Below are 19917 nucleotides of genomic sequence, written 5' to 3'. Positions count from 1 at the left end.
ACCCAGGTGAAACTCTTCCTACAGTGCAGTTCTCACCTGAGCAGACAGAAGTGGGAAACTCAGGCTGAGGAGGAGCAGCCCAAAGGGGCCCTGTGGGGCATTCCAGTCCCAGGCAATAATAAACACAGGGAAAGGAGTCGTTTTGTCACAGTTGAGCCCAGGAAGACCACCAGCTGTTCTAGGTGCTGGACAGCCCGTCAGCCCACTATAGCTGAGGGTTCAGATCCCTGTCCACCTGGCAGCTACAGGCCCACTCATTTGCAAACTCTTAGCAGAGCTGAGCAGAGGGGACAGAAGGCTATTTACTGTCTGACTCTTATCAGCGTATTCTGACCCCTCAGATGGCTATGCTGGCCCAGTCACTCCCAGTCCCCAACTCCGTCCTCGTGTGCTGCCATCCTCGGATCCTTTGCACTGCCCTCCCCTGCCCAGGGAGCCGTGTGGCCCAACTGTCCTCAGAGAAGCCTGCAGGCCTCTCATGTGAAGTGGCACACCCTGTCTCACCCTCCATCCCCACACCCGGTTTTCTTCCATTGCCTGTCACCTTTTCCTTTGTGTGATTGTCTGCTGCCTGTCTCGACGACCGGGAGTGTCCCCTCAAGAGCCAGGATGTTGTTCACTTGTGCATCCTCAGCATCTGAATGTTGAATGAAAAATGAGTGAACAAGAAGGGTACTGTGAGCCTGACTGGCAGTGTGGCTCCGTCACACAGCCTTTGCCTTCGTGAAAGTTCTTCAAGTGAGCTTTGCTTCCTACAGTGCTCATTTGGGACCTCCCTGGTGGTCCAGTGGCTAATCATCTGCCTGCCAATGCAGAGGACACTAGTTCGATCCCGGGTCTGGGAAGATTCCACATACCTCGGAGCAACTAAGCCTGTGCGCCACAACGACTGAAGGCCACGTGCCTGGAGCCCACGGTCTGCAATGTGAGGAGCCACCGCACCGAGAAGCCTGCACACCACGAGCAGATAATCCCTGCTTGCCACCACCCAGAGACAGCACGAGCAGCAACAAAGACCAAGCACAGCCAAAAATAATAATACATTTTGAAAAAATAACGTGCTCCTCTGGACGCAGGCACTCACCACCTGGTGCCTCATAGGGCGCCTTGAGCCACAGGCAGCTGGAGCCAGCTCTCCATTCCACTGCTGAACCCACCTGCCTTCAGTGTGTCCGTCTACATGCTGGCCCCAGAAGATGCAAAAAGAATTAAGTAAACTGATTTGTTGTCAGTTGTCTTTACTGACTCGCAAGTAACAACAGTTTCAACCTGTTAAAAGATAAACTGAGGCTTGTTAACTTTTCAAAAGATTCTCTGAGCAAACATCGCTTTGAACCAAGCAGTGCCAAAGCCAAGATGGTGAGGAACCTCCCCAGCTGGGAGCAAGGGGAGAGGTGTTCACACAGGAGATGATTTGATGGCTGCGGCTGGCACGCACTGACTGATCTGATCGAGTTGTGGATGCTTGTACTCCAGGGTGACGCCCCCTGAGTTCCATTACTGTCACGGGTGGTATTCACATTGTGGGCCTCCTCTGTCTCGTCCCTTTCTGCTTCTTTTCTCGCTGTCACAGCAGTTAGACATCACCGAGGGTAGGTGGGTTCTGAGATGGCGCATCTGGGTGTTGGGGGCCACATGGCAGATGTGTGTGTAGTCCAGAGTGTGTGGTTGGGCACCACATTATCCCTTTAGATTTCTCGGTAAAGAATGAGATAGGAGAGCTCTTTGAGCAACAAAGTTTTCCAGGCAGATGGCACACAGCACATCAACAACAGACATGACTAATAAAACTTTATTTATGGACACTGAAATGTGAATTCAGGTACTTCTTACGTGTTGTGAAATAGAATTCTTTTATTTACATATTTATTTTGAAGTATAGTTAATTTGCATTACTGTACCAATTAGAATTTTTTTTGACACTTTTTACCCCAACCATTCAAAACTGTGACAACTGTCCTTGGCATGCAGGCCATCCCAGACCCGGTGATGGGCTGGATCCAGTCTGGATCGGCCACAGCTTGCCAGCCCCTGCTTTTGGATGAAAGCAGCAAAGGCACCCTGAACTTGAGCCTTGTTTTTCGACGCCTAAAGCCGCTGACTGAGGACACGGGCAGGGTGGGGGAGGTGGGCTGGTCCACGTGGCTGGCTGGCGCCCTGTGGGCCAACTTGGGGCCAGAGGGGAGCCTGGTGTTCCGGAGGTGCCAGCCCATGTCTGCCACTGCAGCTCCATGGTGATCCGAGACCTGACACTGCGCAGCGCCGCCAGCTTCGGCTCCTTCCACCTCATCCGGCTGCTCTACGATGAGTACATGTTCTACCTGGTGGAGCACCGAGTCGCCGAGGCCACTGGGGAGACGCCCATTGCTGTGATGGGAGAGGTGAGCGCTCCCCCACCCCCACCCTGGGACAAGAGGGCAGGCCTCAGGGTCCAGGAGGACACACTCGGGGGGCTCGGGTGTGGGGGGTCAGCGGGTGGGAGAGAGCTCGCCTGCCCCAGTCGGACTGACACAGGCAGACCCTGGCTCCTCTGTCACCTCCTTATGAGACCCTGGGCAGGATTTCCTGCCTCCTGGTGGTAGAATGTAACATTTACCTTTTCAATCATCTCGCAGTAAGCAATCAAATGGCATTTAGTACATTCACAATGTTGTGAAACCCCCACCTATCTTGTTCTAGAACATCCCACCACCCCAAAAGAAAACCCCATTCCCACTGGCAGTTCCCCCATGTACCCCTTCCCCCAGGTGTGTCCTTCTCTGTCTGCTACTCTTCCCGAGCATCGTTTTCTCAGGGTCCGGCCATACGGAGTGTCAGGGCTTCTCTCCCTCTTATGGCAGAGTACTCTCTGATTGCCTGGCTATTTACCACTTTGCTGACCCATCACCTGTTGATAGAGGGGCTGTTTTCAACTTCCGGCTGGTGTGGGTCATGCTGCTGTGAGCATTCCTGTACACGTTTTGTTTGAACATCTGCTTGAATTCTTTGGGGTACATACCTGGGAGTGTATTTCTGGGTCATGACGGGTTGTTTCGAGGAAGAAACAAGGTGATTTTAGTGCACAGAGATTTTAGTGCATGATAAGCAGTGAGAAAAAGCGGCCGTTCCTTCCCTGAGCACTCAGAGGTCACAGCCTCTGTGCCCTTGCTGGCCTGGGCAGTCGGCCCCCCCTCTACCCTCCAGCCACTCCCAGGCAGGGCCATTTCTCAGGGCATAAGCCCCCTCACTTACAAAGCCAAAACCAGTTTCCACTGTAGACATGGCTCACCTTCCCCGGGACCACCCTGCGGAGCCCCCTCACTCTGAGCCTCTCTCTTTCAGTTCAACGACCTGGCCTCCCTGTCGCTGACACTGCTGGACAAAGGTGAGTGTGTCTTGGTGTTCTCTCCCATCCTGGGCACAGTGGAGGTGGGGGCGGCCCCTAAGGCGGGGCCCTGGGTAGCAGCCCGCATGCCCACGGAGGCTCAGAGCAGAAGCCCCCTTCCCTCCTCCTAGATGACTGTCCTGCTCCCCAGGCCATCCACCCCAGTCCCAGAGGAGCAGGGCCACAGACGGGACTGGGGCGGCTAAGGGCCTCCTCCCTCCATGTCTGGAGAGGGAGTGGGACAGGTGGGGCAGTGAGCACCCCCGGGGCCCATTCCCTGCCCTACAGGGATGTTGAGGCCCAGCACCCAAGGGGGACCCTACCAGGTGCATGGCCGCTGGTTGAGGGTGGTCGCGGGGAGGAAGACCCCCAGTCAGTCCAGATCCAAGCCAAGGCAGGGCCCTCACCTGGCCGGTTCATGCCCCCCACCCCACCTGACCCCACAGATGACATCAGCGAGGCCCACTCGGAGACCCGAGGACGGGGCGAGCCCTTGGTGAAGCGGGAGCGCAGCGACCCCAACCACCCCTTGCAGGGTGTCTAACTGGGCCCCCAGCTCCAGGCCCGAGCTCTGCCACAACAGTGCCTCTTAGACAAGTGACCTTTACTCCGAGTCCAAGGGCCCTGGGCCAGGGTGCCCGTAAAGGACACCCTCCTCTTCCTCAAGACGAAAACCGCTGTGACCCTGGAGGAATTGCACGCCAGGCGCCCAGGGCCTGAGCTGCACACTGGGACACCTAGCCCACCTTCTCCTCCTGAATCTCCTCCCCCTTCGGCACACACCCTGGCTCAGAGCTGGAAGGGGCCGGGCGGTGTTGGTCAGTCACTGCCTCCCCTCCCAGCTGGGAACTCCAGTGGCCCCAGGGAGGAAGGGGGTGTCCCGCAGCCCCCCTCATGCCCTGCAGAGGGCAGGGGCCGTCTTGATCCTTGCCTCGTGGCCTCCTGCCCAGCTGGTCCCCAAGAGCCTGGTCTCTAGATGCCAAAGGGTTCAGAAGCAGCTGCCAAATGATCCCTGGACGGGGCTCAGCCCACAGCCCCACGTGGCTCAAGAACCAGTCACCAAAACAGGCTCCCTGATGCCAAGACCCAGTGGGACCTTTCCATCAAACCCAGAAGCTTGATCTGCAACCGGAAGGATTGGATTCACAGCCAACATCAAGCTCAACAGTGAAGTCTGGAATGAGTTTGTTCCAAGGAGTTCGGGAGATCAGTGTCCCCTTGGCACCTTCAGAGGGCAGTCTGTCCAGCCAAGCCTGTGCATGAACAGCTGTGTCTAAGCCCCACTTCACAGAACCTTCCAGATTGCCTGCCTTGAAGTAGCGATCCCTGAGCGCTGTGACTCCAGCAGGTCCCATCTTGAACTGCTCAGAGTCCAAACTCTTCTCTGGGGACAAATGAATCCCAAAGCCTGGCCCAGCCCCAAACTCTACACGCTCCATGTCTGCGTCCCTCATAATTTAACCTGGTGCACCGATGCGCCTGGGCCAGAGGGCTGCCCCGCAGCAGCTGCAGAGAAGACGACGAGCCTCTGGTCTAGGAAGGCCAGGCTGCGTTTCTCTTTTTGAAAATATGTTCATACCGATAGTTCTGTGCTCTAATTGTTATTAGAATGTTCCTTGTGAATGTGTATACGGCAGTATATCCGGTCCCCAATGTTTTCTCGTGTGTGCAGAAGGTACTAATGGAAACTCGCGTGGCCTTGAAACCCTACTTCTCGAGCAGCAGCGCTGTGCATCCGTGTCCTCGAGTGCACTGGCCAGGGAGCTAAGGGAAAGATGAGAAATCTCATCTAAGAAACCAGCGGCCTGTCATGGTGATCACCAAGCGCATCTCCTCTCAGGACTGCAGACTCAGATGAACTCAGACAAAAAGAATGTCTTTAGATACGTCTGCTTTCCTGGGAGACGGTCAAGTTCATGGTTCCTGGATAGTCATGCCTGCCTCCTCCTCCCCGTTTCTGCCTTACGCCCTGTCTAGTCCTTTGCCGGATTCCATGAGGAGGAATATAAATGACGTAAAGACACCAGACTTTCGAGCCCATTCTCGTTTTTCGTTGCAATAAACACACTGAATGTACCCACTGAGGGTCAGAGTCCACACTCCCACCCCTGCCCCGCCCCCCAGTGGTCCTGGAAGATACAGCACCCCTTCCCGCAGGCCCCTAGTCCTGGGACAGTGGGCTGCCCAGACCTGGGCTCCCTGAGCCTGGGAAGGGGGATGAAGGGAATGGCACTTTCCTCTGGCTCCCTGGGTAATGTTCCAGAAGGGACAGTTTCCCCAGGCCGAGAGGACAACAAAGCAGCTCAGCCCAGGATGGGCAACACGCTGTGTCCAGACTAGAGTCGTTCAGAGGTGCAGAATAAACCCAGGCTCCAGCTGCTGGCGCAGCCCATTGGGTGTTTACCGGGTGTAGCTGGTACAGTGGGGGGGGGCATGGGGCGGACCTCAGAACCCCCTAAGAATCAATGCCTGAGCCTCTTCCAGAATCACCAGGGCCCAGCCCCAGAGAGCCCGGCTTGTGGCATTAAGGTGGGGGCTGGGCATCCATAACTGTTGCCACCACCCTCTCTGCAGGAGGTGGGGGTGGGCATGGGGGGACCCAACACAAGGGATTGTGGGACTTTGGAGAAATCCTGCAGAGAAGAGCAATGCACTCAGGAACCAGCAAGGGCCCAGGGGCAGGAGGATGTTCTAGAAACCTGGACGCAGTTCTCAGTTGCCCGTAAAAGCTGCTTCTAGGGGTCGAGGCAGGTGCCCCGCATGCTGCAGGAGTTGCTCAGCCTCAGCCCCAGCCCAGGCCCCTTTGTCCCGAGTGGCAGCCTGGGCGACTCCAGGTGACAAGAAAATTATCCCGAGCTGGGAACCCCAGGGCCTGCGGTTGGCTTAATGCCTCTGTGGTCCCCATCTTGAAATTCCTAAGAATTTTCCACCAAAGGGCCAGTGCTTTCATTTCACAAATGAAATACTGTGGCTAATCCTGGGGAGGAGCTCCCAGGACCCAAGCACGCAGCCTCCCCCTCAGCCAGTGGCCAGGCCCCAACTCCGTGCAATGCCCTGCCAGGCTCTGAAAACCTAGCGGAGCCCAGAGGTGTCCCCACCCTCTCGTGGTTCAGGATTTCAGCCCATGGCCCCTGAGCAGCATCAACCCTTGCACAGAGCAGGAGCCGCACCCCCAACCTTCCCCCTCAGAGATCCCAGCTGGGGCCAGGAAATGGGGTCCCTGGTAGGGGAGGGCACCTTAGGGCCTGGGTGGCTGGTGAGGCTCATGAGCACAGGTGATGCCCACACGATTCCTGCCCCAGGAGCCAGAGAAGAGAGATAAGGAGGGGAGCCTGCTGAAGGCTCCTGGGTCATCGAGTCCCTTGATGGCCCACTGGGTAGTGCATAAGAGGGACCTAGTCCTACCAAGAGCCTCCAGGAGGTCCTGACCAATCACAGTGGCTTCTCTGTAGATGCTCTGGTCTGTTTTTTTTTTTTATGATTTTCCAAGGCAGGTATTAACCACCCCCATCCACTGTCATACCCATGGGAAAATCGAAAGTTACTGGCTGGAAAGTAAGCAGGATGGCTGGAGCCCCAGCAGCCATATTGGACCTCGAGGTGGACATCATACAACAACAGTGGTAAAGCAATGAGACAGAGGAGCCTGTGTTCCCAGGGTCCCAGTGAACCCTCCAGTCAGAGTTCAGTAAACCACCATTTGGGAGGATTGCAGGGGGACCCACTGATGTTCCTGCTTCTAAGAACTCTCTGGTAGCAAGAACTCTGAAGCAAAATATGGGGTACACCTGGATATCACACACACGAGTGTGAAGCTGCCAGAGTGCTAAGCGATTCTCCCTGGCTGGGAGCGGCACCCTTGCACCACTTCCTCCCACTTCTCTGGCTGTCCCTCTATCCCCACTCCCTACACCTGGGTCCTGCTCCTTCCACACCCTGTGACCTCATCCACGTGCTGCTGACTTGCTCAGCATCTGAGAATCCAGACCTCCTGCCCAAATCCCCACCCCACTGCCCGAGAGCCCCTGTTTTAATTTTTACTGGACTATCACCGACTCGATGGACATGAATTTGAGCAAGCTCCGGGAGCTGGTGATGGAAAGGGAAGCCTGGTGTGCTGCAGTCCATGGGGTCGCAGAGTCGGACATGACTGAGCTACTGAACTGATAGTTGCTTTACAATGTTGCATTCGTTTCTACTGTACAGTAAAGTGAATCAGCTATACACATATCCTCTTTCCCAGTCTCCAAATTCACCACAACCCCAAGAGCCCGTTTTAGACATGGCACACCCCTAATGCTGCGAGTGCAATCTGAGCAGCCAGCGCCTACTTGATCTGGTTCCAGGAAGATGCCCGACCTCAACTAGTACAGAGCCTTTGAGTCTCCACAGATTTATTCACTTAGAAGGAGTTCAACTGCTTTTTACCTGGAGCCCAGTTTTTATTTCATCCCAATCCTCTGCCACCCCGCTGTGGTCAGTTTGTGACACTGTCTCTTCCTTTACACTGGGGAAAACAGCCAACTCCGATTTTGCCTAGAGGGGAGGCTGTTTTGTTTACACTGAAATTGCAATCATGCCTGGAAAGACCAGCGCTAGCTGTCTCTCTTCCACATCCCATCTCTCCTCCTCTTTCTCAAATATTTCCTGTTTATTTATCTCCCTACAAGATATTCAGTAACTGTTAATACAAAAACAGTAACCTGACCAACACCAAGTGATCTGAGCTGTCATCAGTAATGATACAAATTGCCATCAGGTGCCTTCCGGATAGGTTATTCTGTGTTATTCCCACCCAGAAATCATCACCTTAATTTATTCAGGAGGAAACATCCAACAGACCCAAAATGAAGGAGTATTCTACAAAATAGCTGGGAGTATTCCTGACTAGGGGCTTCCCTGGTGGCTCAGTGGTAAAGAATCTGCCTGGAATGCACGCAGCGCAGGTTCGATCCCTGGTCCGAAGAGATACCTGGAGATGGAAATGTCAACCCACTTCAGTATTCTTGCCTGAGAGAGCCCCTCAACAGAGGAACCTGGTGGGCTACAGTCCTTGGGGTCCCAAAAAGAGTCGAACACGACTTAACAACTAAACAATAACAATTCCTCACTAGGGTCATGGTGAAGGAAAATAAGACAGAGGAATTAATCCAGACTAAAGGAAACCCGAGGAGAAATGACATCTAAATGCAACAAGGGGGACTTCCCTAGCAGTCCAGTGGTTAAGACACCGCATTTCCTTTGCAGGGGGCACAGGTTCCATCCGCTGGTCTGGGAACTAAGATCCCACATGCCGTGCAAAGCCAAAAAATAGAAAATAAAACGAGGAATCCTGGACTGGATCCTGGGATAGGAACAAAACACTGGCAGTCAGCAGATGAGGCCTGAATAGGTTTGTAATCACTAGTGTCCTGATCACGTATTGATCAGTGTGAATATGCTGGTTTCGATCGTTGTGCTGTTTAAGTAATATTTGGGGAAGCTGGATGAAGGCCACATGGAATTTCTTGGTAGTTTTTTCAACTTCTTTGTAAGTTTGAATCTGTTTTTTCTTTTTTTTAGAGTTAGGGTAAACCCAAACTTATTTTTAATTGAAGGTTAACTCCTTTTAATTACAAGGACTTCCCTGGTGGTCTAGTGATTAGGACTCCACGCTCTCAATGCAGGGGACACAGGTTCAATCCCTGGTCAGGGAACTAAGATCTTGCATGCTGCACAGAGTGACCTTAAAAAAAAAATCTTTCAAATTACAAATAGAGTGAGATCAGTGCATGCATGCTCAGTCATGTCTGACTCTTTGCAACCTCATGCACTGTAACCTGACAGGCTCCTCTGTCCATGGGATTATCCAAGCAAGAATACTGGAGTGGGTTGCCATTTCCAAACCCCCCAGGGAGCAACTGAACTGAACTGAACTGAACAAGGATCGAACTTGAGTCTCCTGAGACTCCTGCAATGGCAGGCAGATTGTTTACCACTGAGCCACTTGGGAAGCTTTAAGATCAGTATTTCCTCCTCGATCCATCCCACACTGAGCTGCTGCAAAACATGGGAGGGAAACCGATGCACCCAGATTGGATCAGGGGACCCCCTCTCGGCTTCCGCGTCGGCCACACCTTGCTGGCAAGAACTTGCCCCAGTGGACTACAGTAGGAGAAGAGGTGCTGAGCACAGAGCAGCTACGTCCCACGCCGGCTCCCTGCCCACAAAGGGTAGATGATAACTAAATTACAGCTGTGAAGGCCCTTTTCCTGGGGTCTAACTACAGAAGCCATTTTCCAACTTGGCTGTAGAGAAGGAAGTTCTTGGTCCTCAGGGCTTCAGCCCAGACTCGGGGTCAGGGGAGGAAGAAGGCAGCAGAGGCTGGTCAGCAGCTTAACGGAAACCATTGGGGTCCCTCCATTTCCCACTTCTGACCCTTTTCTTGGAGAAAACTCACAAACCCCTCCAAGAACTCTATAGCCTCCTAGGCCCTGTGGGGCCTTGCTCACTCAGCCCCAGCCAAACTGAGCTCCTCACTTTTCACCAAACTGGTTTCTGCCTCAGGACCTTTGCACTCACTACTGTCTAGAGTGCTTCTCCTGCAGGTCTTCCACTAGAATGTCACCTCCTCAGGTCCCCAGAGGGGACTCCTGTGAACAATCTTTTTTTTAAAAATATTTACTTTTGGCAGTGTCGGATCTTAGCCGCCCTGCAACACATGGGATCCTAGTTCCCCAACCAGGGATCAAACCACGACCCCTGCATTGGAAGGTGGATTCTTAACCACTGGGCCACCAGGGAAGTCCCTGAACAGCCAATAGAAAGTACCCTCTCTGTCACTTGATGCTTTATTATTTTTTCTATAGCACTGACTGGGTCACTATCTCAAATTACTTCACTTCCTTGTCTATTGTCAGTCTCCCCACAGAAGAATGCGAAGCTCTGTGGCAGCAGGGTCTGTCTCGTTCCTGAGCCCCCAAATGTAGAACGGTATCTGAGACGCAGTAGGTGCGGTGAATATAAGCTGCTGTGTAACAAATATTCCTAAACTCAGTGGTTTGGTTTATAAAAGGAAGCATCATTTACCTTTCACAGAGGTGAAGAACGGAAAGGGCCAGGCTGGGCAGGTCTCTCTCAGGGCTTTGCCTTTTGGTCTCTTTTTAATGCGTTTGGCAACGTCAGGTCTTAGCTGCAGCATGTGGGATCCAGTTCCCTGACCAGGGATTGAACCCAGGCCCCCTGCACTGCGAGCACAGAGTCTTGGCCACTGGATGACCAGGAAGTCCTTGCCTTTTGGTCTCATTTCAGCGCCTTTATAGCACGGCAGCCTCAGGGCAGGTGGACTGGTTACAAGACAGCTAAAGGCTTCTAGAACATCAGTTCCCGCAAAGCAGGAGGAAGTTGTATCCTCAGCTTTGTGAGTCACATGGTATCACTCCCACTTCTATAAATGGACCCGTAACCAGCCAGCCCCCATTCATGGAAAATGGAGCCCTCACCTTTCTTTAAATTGGAGAATAGCTGATTTACAATGTTGTTAATTTCTGCTATGCAACAGTGATTCAGCTGTACATATACATGTGCTTTTCCATTATGGTTTGCCATGGGACATTGAATGTAGTTCTGTGTTGTACAGCAGGACCTTGTTGTTTATCCATTCTATATAGAATAGTTTGCATCCGCGAACTCCAAATTCCCAGTCCGTCCCTCCCCCACCTCCATCCCCCTTGGCAACCACAAGTCTGTTCCGTGTCTGTTTCTGTTTCGTGAGATAAGTTTGTGTCGTATTTTAGATTCCACATGTTAAGTGGCATCAGGTGGCGTTTGAGACCTGACCTTGTGATGGGAAGAAGGTCAGAGAATTTGGGGCCGTGTTTTAAAACCATCAGAGTAGGTAATCAACAAATATTTACTGCATAAATAAATGTTGACTAAGTGAATGTATTAGAGGAGACCAGATAAAGAAAGCAAAGGAAGGTCTAAGGGACATGACAAAGGCAACCATGGCCACCAGGATGAAAACTGTGAAACCAAGAGAAATTTAGTTGGCTCATCAGGCTGATGGGGCTTCCCCGGCAGCTCAGTTAAGAAGCTACCTGCCAATGAAGGAGACACGGGTTCAATCCCTGGGTCAGGGAGATCCCCTGGAGGTGGACATGACAACCCACTCCAGTATTCTTGTCTGGTGAATTCCATGGACTGAGGAGCCTGGTGAGCTGCAGTCTATGGAGTTGCAAAGAGTCAGACAACTGAGCGTGCATGAACGTCAGGGTGATGGGTTTAGCGTCCCTTGAGAAACCACAACTGGATTATATTTAGCCAGTGATGACATGTTGCTGGGAGTCTCCCAAAGTGTGGGATGGATGTGGCCCATGAAATTGACTTTTGGAGGCATGCAGACAGGGCATTAAACGACACAGAATCTCATGGATTAGTTACCTCATTTTCAGTTCTTTCATTCCTTCTCCCTGTGTCAAGAAGTTTCAGTTGAGTGACAATCTGCCTTTAATAGCCCTCTAATACTTTGCTAATCTCTTTACATTAAAAAAAAAAAAGCAGGCTTGGGGCTCAACACCTTGGCAGGCAACAATATCCACCCAGAATTATAAAACATTGTTTTGTTTTCCGTGTTTATTTTTACAGCTATGGCTCAGTGGTTTCCTATCTGAAGTGGTAATATAAGGTATCTATTTAATGTCAACTTCAACCAATAAAAGGAACATAAAGTATTAAGTTCATCACCGGTCAGAGGGTTCAGAGACATGGCAACAGCCAAGAACACTTACCCAAGAGAAGTTACAGATAATGTAATAGATAAAATGTAATGAATATATAGTGATTGTTGTTCTTTAGTTGCTAAGTTGTGCCTGACTCTTGCAACTCCATGGACTGTAGCCCGCCAGGCTCCTCTGTTCATGGGATTTCCTAGGCAAGGATACCAGAGTGGGTTGCCATTTCCTCCTCCAGGGGTTCTTCCTGACACAGGGATTAAACCCGCATCTCCTGCATTATTAGGCGGATTCTTTACCACTGAGTCACTAAGGAAGCCCAAAAAACAAGAAAACTAAGTCTGTGTACTGCAGACTAGAAAGACCTGATGACCCCTAGTGTCCTTTCCAGCACTGACGTTTTAGCTATTCCTGAAGAATTTCTAGCCAACCTCTGTGGCCTGTGCCTACAGCCTGGAGGCAAAATCCAAGGTAGCAAGTGAGTATCTTGCTAAAGTGAAGATTCTGATTCAGGTCTAGGTTGGAACCTGGGAGTCTGTATTTTCAACAGATTTCCTGGTGATGCTAATGCTGCTGGTTTGGAGGTTACAGCAAGAAAGTAGCAGGCTCTAAAGAGACAGAGAAAAAAATCTAGTATGCTACTGCACACCTCTGCTCAACTCTGATTAGTGATATTCACACTGGTAGCCTAAGACTGGCCATATGAAGTTTTTATATCATCAGCACTACAAGGCAGGGTCCGTTTTATTGTTTTATTGTCTTCGAAACTTAACTATGGGAAAATGGTAAAATTTACAAGAAAGTATATATACACAGGCACATGTGTAATTATAGACAGAAACACATACTTCGCTGCTTCTCCCAAAGAAGCAGCTGTTGAACATTCACCACACCCCATTGGTTGTACAGAAATGTATAGAACAACCATATAAATACCGCAAACCAGTCAATCCTAAAGGAAATCAGCCCTGAATACTCATTGGAAGGACTGAAGCTGAAGCTCCAATACTTTGGCCATCTGATGTGAAGAGCCAGCTCATTGGAAAAGACCCTGAGGGCAGGAGAAAGACTGAGGGCAGAAGAGCGTGACAGAGGATGAGATGGTTGGATGGCATCACCGACTCACTGGACACGAGTTTGAGCAAACCCTGGGAGATAGCGAAGGACAGGGAAACCTGGCCTGCCAGAGCCCACGGGTTAGCAGAGTCAATCAGACAAGACTTGGCAACTGAACAACAACAAAACTTCTATCGAGACCCAACAAGTAAATATTTTAAGATTTTTGGGCCAGACAGTCTGTTAAAAGAACTCAGCTCTGTGGCTGCAGCTTGAAAGCAGCCACAGACATTATGTCAATGACTATGGCTGTTTTCAAGTAAATCTATGGGTGCTGAGATTTAAATTTCACATGATTTTCACATGTCATGAGAGATTGTTCTTCTTTTGGTTTTGTTCCAACAATTAAAAATGTAACAGCCACCCTTAGCTTGAAGACAGATGTAGCCCAAAGGCTACAGGACCTCCTTGTCCAGATCATACTGGAGCAGGAGTGGAGCTGGGACCCAAACTGAAGACCTGGAGCACAAAGTTCCAAGCGTGGGGATCAACCAGTGCAAACATCCTAAGGCTCAGAGAGTTTGGTGAGCTCCAAAGTGTTAGAAATATGCTCACAGGTCCAAAACCAAGGAATGGACCCAGAGACACAAAGCACGGTCAAAGTGAGACTTTTAATGATGGTCTCAAGAGAGCGGGTGTTTTGGTGGGCAGGCACAGCTGGGACAGTTACAGCAAGCACTTTATTTGCTAGCTCGCAGGTCCCTCCCTCGGTTCCTCATTGGCTGGGTACTATGGGGTGTATGATCATCCTGGAGGTTTGGCTATAGGTATCCTTCCTTCTCCCTTCCCGACCTAAGTCTGTTATTTCTCAACCAAGATTTTAGTTTATCTCTCTCACAACATCCCGCTTGTTTAGGGACTTTCCAGGTGTGTGAACTTTGTGGTTGTTACATCAGCAAACTGTTAGGCAAGCTTGGCTCCTGGCAGTCTTCCACTCAGAGCTAGCTACCTTTGAAAATGGATCACTTTTTTATTTCTTACAAATTCCCTCCCGTTTATTCTGTTGCTATGCCAGGAGCATTTGTTTATTTATTGCCCTCTCACAAGGGGTAATGCAGCACCCTACACTGTTAAGACTCCTGCTACTGTTATGAGCAGGAGATGTATACTGTGGGGTGTACAATCATCCTGGAGGTTTAGTTATAGGGTATCCTTCCTTCTCCCTTCCCGACCTAAGTCTGCTATTTCTCAACCAAGATTTTAGTTTCTCTCTCCCACAACATCCCGCTTGCTTAGGGACTTTCCAGATGTGTGAACTTTGTGGTTGTTACATCAGCAAACTGTTAGGCAAGCTTAGCTCCTGGCAGTTTTCCTCTCAGAGCTAGCTACCTTTGAAAATGGACCACTTTTTTATTTCTTATAAATTCTCGATGGAGAAGCTCTATATAGTCAGAAAAAACAAGACCGGGAGCTGACTGTGGCTCGGATCATGAACTCCTTATTGCCAAATACAGACTGAAATTGAAGAAAGTGGAGAAAACCACTAGACTGTTCAGGTATGACCTAAATCAAATCCCTTATGAGAAACAGATTTAAGGGACTAGATTTGATAGACAGAGTGCCTGATGAACAATGGATGGAGATTCATCACATTGTACAGGAGACAGGAATCAAGACCATCCCCAAGAAAAAGAAACACAAAAAAGCAAAACAGCTGTCTGAGGAGGTCTTACAAATAGTTGTGGAAAGAAAGGAAGCGAAAAGCAAAGGAGAAAAGGAAATATATACCCATCTGAATGCAGAGTTCCAAAGAATAGTAAGGAGAGACAAGAAAGCCTTCCTCAGTGATCAGTGCAAAGAAATAAAGGAAAACAACAGAATAGGAAAAACAAGAGATCTCTTCAAGAAAATTAGAGATACCAAGGGAACATTTCATGCAAAGATGGGCTCAATAAAGGACAGAAATGATAGGGACCTAACAGAAGCAGAAGATATTAAGAAGAGGTGGCAAGAATACACAGAAGAACTGTACAAAAAGATCTTCACGACCAAGATAATCACGATGGTGTGATCACCAACCTTGAGCCAGACATCCTGGAATGTGAAGTCAAGTGGGCCTTAGGAAGCATCACTATGAACAAAGCTAGTGGAGGTGATGGAATTCCAGCTGAGCTATTTCAAACCCTGAAAGATGATGCTGTGAAAGTGCTGCACTCAATATGCCAGCAAATTTGGAAAACTCAGCAGTGGCCACAGGACTGGAAAAGGTCAGTTTTCATTCAAATCCCAAAGAAAGGCAATGCAAAAGAATGCTCAAACTACCACACAATTGCACTCATTTCACACGCTAGTAAAGTAATGCTCAAAATTCTCCAAGCCAGACTTCAGCAATATATGAACCGTGAACTTCCAGATGTTCAAGCTGGTTTTAGAAAAGGCAGAGGAACCAGAGATCAAATTGCCAACATCTGCTGGATCATAGAAAAAGCAAGAGAGTTCCAGAAAAACATCTATTTCTGCTTCATTGACTATGCCAAAGCCTTTGACTGTGTGAATCACAATAAACTGTGGAAAATTCTGAAAAAGATGGAAATACCAGACCACCTGACCTGCCTCTTGAGAAACCTGGATGCAAGTCAGGAAGCAACAGTTAGAACTGTACATGGAACAACAGACTGGTTCCAAATAGGAAAAGGAGTACGTCAAGGCTGTATATTGTCACCCTGCTTATTTAACTTATATGCAGAGTACATCACGAGAAACGCTGGGCTGGAGGAAGCACAAGCTGGAATCAAGATTGCCGGGAGAAATATCAATAACCTCAGATATGCAGATGACACCACCCTTATGGCAGAAAGTGAAGAGGAACTAAAAAGCCTCTTGATGAAAGTGAAAGAGGAGAGTGAAAAGGTTGGCTTAAAGCTCAACATTAAGAAAATTAAGATCATGGCATCCGGTCCCATCACTTCATGGCAAACAGACGGGGAAACAGTGGCTGACTTTATTTTTCTGGACTCCAAAATCACTGCAGATGGTGAATGCAGCATGAAATTAAAAGACACTTACTCCTTGGAAGGAAAGTTATGACCAACCTAGACAGCATATTAAAAAGCAGAGACATTACTTTGCCAACAAAGGTCCGTCTAGTCAAGGCTATGGTTTTTCCCGTGGTCATGTATGGATGTGAGAGTTGGACTATAAAGAAAGCTGATCACCGAAGAATTGATGCTTTTGAACTGTGTGTTGGAGAAGACTCTTGAGAGTCCCTTGGACTGCAAGGAGTTCCAACCAGTCCATCCTAAAGGAGATCAGTCCTGGGTGTTCATTGGAAGGACTGATGTTGAAGCTGAAACTCCAATACTTTGGCCACCTGATGTGAAGAGCTGACTCATTTGAAAAGACCCTGATGCTGGGAAAGATTGAGGGCAGGAAGAGAAGGGGACAACAGAGAATGAGATGGCTGGATGGCATCACCAACTCGATGGACATGGGTTTGGGTGGACTCCGGGAGTTGGTGATGGACAGGGAGGCCTGGCGTGCTGTGGTTCATGGGGTCACAAAGAGTCGGACACGACTGAGCGACTGAACTGTTATGAGAGGGGTGAGAACTGAGGCAACCACATCTTTCCATTTTCCAAACCATCCTTTTAACCAATGTGTGAATGGATCATCAATTCCAGCATTTTCTGCCAGCTCACTGGTTAAGGTCGTTAGTCCTTATAAGGCCTTTGTGATGGTTCCATCAGGAGCTGTATTCTTGGGAATAAAAGTACAGCATTTCCCACCCAGCATAACATGAACACCCCCTTTCTCTACTAGTTATCATGTCCAGTGTAATCGTATTTCCCAAGCCATCCAACTGGTGGCATCCAATTGGTTAGCTACTCCTTGGAGGGCATCTCTAGTATATCTGATAAATCTGTTGGTTATAATATATGTAATTAATCCAATCTACATTTTTTTTTAACTGTGGACTACCTAAAAAGTACTGACTCAAACCCTGGAGCTATTTGGTTTCAGGCCTTGAATTCATTAAGAACTCCCCTAGGGACTCCTATTGAATCTATATATGTATATATATATATATATGTCAAAGGAGTCCACCGCTGTTCTCCGACTTCGGTGGCTGGGTGGCTTTTCAGGCACCTTGAGGAATGCCAGGGTGAAGGGACTGGCCAATTGAACGAAGGCACAAGTCCCTGTCCAACTTGTTGGCAGTCAGTCTAGGAGGTTCCTTTTCCCACAAAACCACCAGACATCAGCCCGGGGTCTATGGAGGGTTGAGTAGTTACCGTTGTCTGGCTCATCAGTAATGTTCAAGATGCTGGTACAGGTTGCAAGTTCTCCCATGGGTCTACTGAATTCTGCCCCCTGCCTAGAGAGGCAAGAGTACTTGCTGTGCTCAGTCATGTCTGACTCTTTGCGACCCCATGGACCGTAGCCTGCCAGGCTCCTCTGTCCATGGGATTTTCCTGGGAAGAATACTGGAGTGGGTTGCCATTTCCTTCTCCAGAGGATCTTCCCAACCCAGGGATCGAAACCAAGTCTCTTGCATCTCCTGCATTGGTTCATATTACCTATGGAGAAAGAGGGGATGGCTCTTGGGTCCGACCTTTGCAGTTCAGGAAAGAGCCACAATAGATTCTTGCAGGTCTTTCCATCACACATCTTTGTCCTGGTAAAGGGCCAACATGTGATGCATTCCTCCCAGCTCAGTGTCCCATCTGAGGGGGAACTGGTTCCCCACCTGTGCCTGTGGGCGTCCGGCCACACATGCATAACATCACTCTTATGATGGGCTTGCACTGTAAATGTGACCCATTCGACCTAGGCATTCGTATCTCCAGACCCTGTGTCAGTTTCTAAAGTCTGTCTTAGATCTTTTTACCTCAATTATTTCTATTCTTTTGGAATCATTAATAGAACTAACATGGTTTTCGGAGCTCGGGGTCAGGACAGTCTCCGATACACTGGAGGTGATTTTAGAAATCACCCTCGGGGTTCTTTCCCAGTGACATCTGTCCCTAACCCATACACCTGAGATGCTACTTTTGGCTCTTAATCTAGGGTAGCTGGGCTGTTAACAGTCAAGAGGATACGGTTGCATTTTAGATTTTGACAGGCTTCTGGTGAAAGACCTCCACAGAGATCCTTCTTTCTAGGAGGACCCTTCCCAGGGAACAACGAGACCACTCACGTCCGGATGCAATCAGCAAGAGGTTTATTCGAATGCCAGGTACCTGGGGCGACAAAGTCTGTCTGTAGGCTTTGCGCGCCTAACGGTTGGAGTGAGGGGTTTTTATAGGAACGGCGGAGGCGGGAAGCGCGGGTACAGAAGCGAGATGCTTAGTTACTGGGTCTCTATTGGCTGATTTAAAGCGAGGTCCCAGTGAGGCGGTCTTTTGGGTGAGGCGGCAGGTTACACAAGCACCCATTTCTGTTCAAAAGATCAACCTGGCAGTAGCTTATTGGTCAGTTTATACATACACGGTAGCTCATTGGCCAGCTTTTTCGCGCGCGGGGTTTGGGGGGGGTTTTTACCATTTTTACTCTGATTGGCTCGACTTTTGGCGCCGGCGGGACTTTCCTTAGGAGGAGTTTCTTAATTCTTGGCGCCGGCGGGATTTTCTTAGGGAGGAGTCTGTGACTCAGGTTTATGTGTCGCAATCCCCTCCTCCCTCTAGGGGCTTTTTGAGACCTGGCCCAAGATGGTCAAATTATGGTTCTCTCATTCCCCCATTTCTTTTGTGAATAAGAATGGAATCTTCCATTCGAGGTTTTTTTTAATCTATCTCTATTCATATTCACCTTGTCTTACCTGGTGATATTGCTGAGTTAGAACCAAGGCTTGCACAACTGACAGCCTGTCTCTAATGAACTGCATTAGTCGGTTGAAAATGCATGGGCCAAATAATAGTATGAGCAGGATAATGATTAGAGGGCCCATGATGGAGGAGAGTAGGGTCGTGAGCCAGGGAGAGCGATTGAACCAGCTTTCAAACCATCCCTGTTCAGTCTCGAATAGTTTTTGTCTCTGTTTGAGCCTTTCTCTTAGCTTAGCCATATTGTCTCTCACTAGCCCGGTATGGTCCGCATAGAAGCAGCATTCTTCCTTTAGGGCTGCACAAAGCCCTCCTTCCTGCAAAAATAGGATATCTAACCCTCTCCTGTTTTGCAAAACTACTTCGGAGAGGGAGGTAAGTGACTTTTCTAGAGCGCTTACAGATTCTTCTAATGCTCTGATGTCCGTGTGCATGGCGGCCTGGAGCCGTCCGAACTGACTAGTTTCTATGAGTGCTGCCGTCCCCGTGCCTAATCCTGCCGCTATTCCTCCCACTCCGAGCAGCACGGCCAGGGTGATGGAAACAGGCTCTCTCTTATACCGAAACCTTTTTTCAAAATAGTTATAGACATACTCAGAACTATGGTAAGTTATTTTAGGCCATAACTCAACCAAGACACAGTAGTCAGTGGTTCTGTTAAGCACTGCGGCAGAGACACATGGGGTTAGCCCGGTGCTGCAAGCCCAATAGGTCCCATTAGGGGCTTCTAGGTAGTAGGTGCCTCTGGTTACCTTTTTGGTGATGTTACATAGGGCCTGGTGGGTTTTAGGAACAGTCCCGAGGCAAAGTCCTTTCCCAGATACTTGGGACAAGGTTAGTTTGTGCTGAGTGCCAGAAGCACATCGGCCGGAGACCTGGGTATGATTGGAGTAGTTGCCCCCGACTGCTATACCCTCGTAATAAGGGGGGCTAGACACTAAGCATAGCCAGCACTCTTGGGTCC

The 19917-nt window shown here is 49.6% G+C and overlaps 1 protein-coding gene and 1 long non-coding RNA gene across 6 annotated transcripts in view; one reads left to right on the top strand and one right to left on the bottom strand.

The window, feature by feature from the left end:
• Positions 1-5959, top strand: part of RFX2 (regulatory factor X2) — a 95211-nt gene extending 89252 nt beyond the window's left edge. For 2 of the 4 annotated variants that reach the window (XM_055429402.2, XM_055429401.2), the window contains 3 exons: positions 2228-2381; positions 3322-3364; positions 3811-5959. In XM_055429402.2, the coding sequence (XP_055285377.1) occupies positions 2228-2381; positions 3322-3364; positions 3811-3908 (295 nt within the window). In that variant the 3' untranslated portion in view covers positions 3909-5959. The other 2 variants (XM_055429403.2, XM_088838920.1) reach the window with 1 other exon arrangement.
• LOC148777134 (uncharacterized) overlaps positions 1057-19917 on the bottom strand; it is a 29706-nt gene continuing 10845 nt past the window's right edge. The window contains exon 3 of one of the 2 annotated variants that reach the window (XR_016038076.1): positions 1057-1696. This is a non-coding gene — a long non-coding RNA (uncharacterized LOC148777134). Of the gene's footprint in view, positions 1697-2210; positions 2350-19917 lie in introns of those variants that run through there. The other variant, XR_016038077.1, reaches the window with a different exon arrangement.

Source organism: Moschus berezovskii, chromosome 8, assembly GCF_049115385.1.
Source record: "Moschus berezovskii isolate FMDL1 chromosome 8, NW_MosBer_1.0, whole genome shotgun sequence".
In the NCBI taxonomy this organism is placed as follows: Eukaryota; Metazoa; Chordata; class Mammalia; order Artiodactyla; family Moschidae; genus Moschus; species Moschus berezovskii.
This window is presented reverse-complemented; position numbering and strand designations above follow the sequence as displayed.